At 61.3% G+C, this 3,275-nt stretch overlaps 1 protein-coding gene across 1 annotated transcript; it reads left to right on the top strand.

Annotated features, from left to right (window-relative positions):
• The first annotated feature begins 408 nt into the window (after window positions 1-408).
• LOC136158435 (mastin-like) lies at window positions 409-2,146 on the top strand. The gene is given in 6 exon segments (XM_065920244.1): window positions 409-469; window positions 635-815; window positions 970-1,094; window positions 1,097-1,243; window positions 1,711-1,865; window positions 1,976-2,146. Coding segments are annotated over 6 exon segments (840 nt in total).
• Window positions 2,147-3,275: the final 1,129 nt, after the last annotated feature.

The following is a 3,275-nucleotide window of genomic DNA, read 5'->3' as shown; positions in this document are numbered from 1 at the left end:
TTCAGGATCCCCCTGGAGCGGCGGCCGGTCAGCACCCCTCGCTCGCCTCCCTCCTGCCTCTCTGCTCACCGAGTGTCCCTCCCAACGGGACCCACTCGGGCAGGGGGCGCCGGGCCCTCACTTCTTCCCCTGCCCGGGCCCCCTGCTTCTAACCCCGCTGGAGGAAGCTGAGTTGAACTGGCCCCTGGTCCTCGGTTCCCACAGGGAGAGGACTGACCTGGCCGCAGCACACAGCCCTGTGCCCACTTCCTGTGTGAGGGGGATAAATGGGGCCCTGGGGGCACCCGGGGCAGAGACGTGGAAGCAGCTTGGAGGAGGCCACCCTCCCGTCCAGACCAGTGGGAACCTCAGGCCGCCCTTCCCGAAGCTGGTGCTGGGGGTCCAGCTGCACCCCAAGACCGCCTGCCGATGCTGTGGCTGCTGGTCATGACCCTCCCCTTCCTGGGGCGCTCCGTGCCTGTGACCCCGGGTGAGTCCACACCCCACACAGGGCCCTGAGGGGTCCTGAGGATCCCAGGGCCCGTCTCTGCTCCCAGGGTCAGCCAATCTGGGGGGGGGGCCTCCCCACTTCTGAACAGCTTTGCTGGGGAAGGTCATCATCTGGGTCCCTGATGCCCCTTACCTTGCTTCCCAGGCCCCGGCTCAGGACGTGGGCTGGTGGGCATCGAGGGGGGCTGCGATGTCTCGGCCAGGAGCTGCCCGTGACAGGTGAGCCTGAGGTTCTGCAATAGGACAGTCGGCCGGTGGATACACTTTTGTGGGGGGTCGCTCATTCACCCCCAGTGGGTGCTGACCGCTGCCCACTGTGTTGAATGGTGAGTATTCTGTGCCCCTGTCCCTGTGGCTGGCTGCAAGGAGGGTGGGGAGCAGAGGGGGCTAGGGGAGGTGTGTGTGTGTGTGTCCAGGGGCCCCTCCCTGACTCTGGGGGTCCCCAGCCTCCTCTGAGTGGCTCCCGGTCCCTCTCCCCAGGAAAAGCCTGCAGGCTTCTGCCGTCAGGGTCGAAGTCGGGCAGCTGAGACTCTATGACCATGACAAGCCGACCAAAGTGTCCAAGATTGTCCAACACCCCGATTATGACCAAATCCTCTCTGCTGAGGGGAGGCGGACATCGCTCTGCTGAGGCTGGAGGCCCCCGTGAGCCTCTCCCATCACGTCCGGGTGGTCTCCCTCCTGCCTGCCTCGCTGAGGGTCCCTGAGGGGAAGATGTGCTGGGTGACCGGCTGGGGCAGCGTCACGGTTCACTGTAGGTTTGGGGAGACTTGAGGCGAAGGATGAGGAACTGGGGAGGCTGGGTCTTCAGGGAGAGTGGCTCACCCCGCAGACCTTTGGATCCCAGGGAGGGGTGTCTTGCGTGGTTCTGGACGGGAACCTTCTGGAGCAACCTCAGGGGTGGGCCACTGGCTCTGAGTTCTGGTCAGACTCTGCCCCAGCCGTTCTAGGCTCTGACCTCCTCATCCTGGGGACACAAGGTGGTCATCAGGGAGGAGGTCTGGGTCACTGAGCGTGGGCAACCCGCCAAGGTCTCAGGGTTCCTCCATGCTGCAGGGGGATGGACCTCTAGACGTTTTAGAGTCATGTGATCAGACCCCAGATTCATGGCTGTGGGGACACTGAGTCCAAGGCCAGGGGCGCTGGGTCTGGACCCCAGGCCCTCCGCAGACCAAGGGGAGCCCCTCCCCAGCACGGAGCTCACCCAGCCTCTCCCCGCAGCGCCCCTGCCCCAGCCCTACCATCTGCAGGAAGTGGAGGTGCCCATCGTGGGGAATGAGGTTTGTAACCTACACTATCGGAAAGTTGCAAACACCACCAAGCCAATCAAAGATGACATGCTGTGTGCCGGGAGTGAGGGCCAGGACTCCTGCCAGGTGGGACCCCAAACTCACCCTCTAATCTGCCCCCAACCCCTGAGTGGGGGCCCACCAGCCCCACTGCCTGGGGGCATGGGAAGTGTTTACTGAGTGGTGTTTTCCCGCAGGGTGACTCCGGGGGGGCCCTGGTGTGCCTCTGGAAATGCTCCTGGGTCCAGGTGGGAGTTGTCAGCTGGGGCCACAAGTGTGCACTCCCTGACTTCCCTGGGGTGTACACCCGGGTGACCAGCTACGTGTCCTGGATCCTCCAGTACGTCCCGCTGTCCCCAGGGCCCTAGGCCTGAAGACTCCCAATCTTCTTCGCTCAGGGGCCCCTGGTGGTCCTGGGGAGCAGGCAGGGGTTCCAGAGGGGGGCACCGTGTGGAAGAGACATGCCGGCAGTCAGCTGTCTGTGACGTGAGCCTCATTAAACTGTGCAGAGCTGCTCCCAGGCTGTGTGTGTGTTTGACCTGACTGGGGTTGGGGTGGGGTATCTCTGGGCGGGCTCCCTGGGCACAATCGGAGGGGAGCAGGGTGGGCCCGCCTTCCGGGGCAGGCGTTCTCGGCTTCTCCCCCTCCCACCACCGCCATCTGTTGCCTGCTTCTCTGAGACCCTTGGCCTCAGTCCACACGTTCCCTCCCCACCCCTCCCCACCTGACACCCACACCAGGAGAATGGGGTCCCCATCGACATCGCTCACGACACCAGCTGTTTCTTACAGGATGAGTCTCGTGGGCCCCCTTGGACTCTGGGGTTCGGAGGTACATCCAGGTGACGCTGGAGGAGGAAGGGACCTGGGGTCTGTGGAGAGAGCCCTGGGGGGGCCCAGCGGGAGGGGTGTCCAGGTCCCTGTCTTCATGCTTCTTGGCCTCCAGCTGACCCCGCAGCCCGGCCCCTCAAGACCCATGTGTAGAGCCAGCCTTTCCTGAACAGAATGAGGTGTCTGTCCAGAGTGGATCCTGCCCCTCTCCCTGTGGGACCCAGGGCTCTGAGGATGAAGTTTGGGGCCCAGTATAGTGTTTGGGGTCCTAATTAGTTTTAAGTGGCTTGATCTCAAACTGAACACAACTGACTCCTAGTCCTTAAAAACAAACTGGGCAAAAAAAAAAAAAAAAAAAAAACAAACTGGGCAGATAGCTGATCATTTAGACTCTGTGCTGATTGGAGGACCTACACGTTTTTGTAGCAGCAATGACAGGAGCCTGATCGGTGAAATTGGATCCAAGGTCAATGGAACTAAGTGGTGATCACCCTAGGTGTCAGCGGGACAAGCTGATCTGTATGTCTTGATGATAGGCTGTGGGAATAATAATTGATCATTAAACTCTTTGACGCTTAAAAAAGTGAACCAACGGTTGGTTGTAAGGTGCTGTAGGATTTACAACCAAATCCTCAAGTGGAACACATTCTGTTGACCCAGGATGGAA

The sequence above is a fragment of the Muntiacus reevesi genome, chromosome 2 (genome assembly GCF_963930625.1).
Source record: "Muntiacus reevesi chromosome 2, mMunRee1.1, whole genome shotgun sequence".
In the NCBI taxonomy this organism is placed as follows: domain Eukaryota; kingdom Metazoa; phylum Chordata; class Mammalia; order Artiodactyla; family Cervidae; genus Muntiacus; species Muntiacus reevesi.
This window is presented reverse-complemented; position numbering and strand designations above follow the sequence as displayed.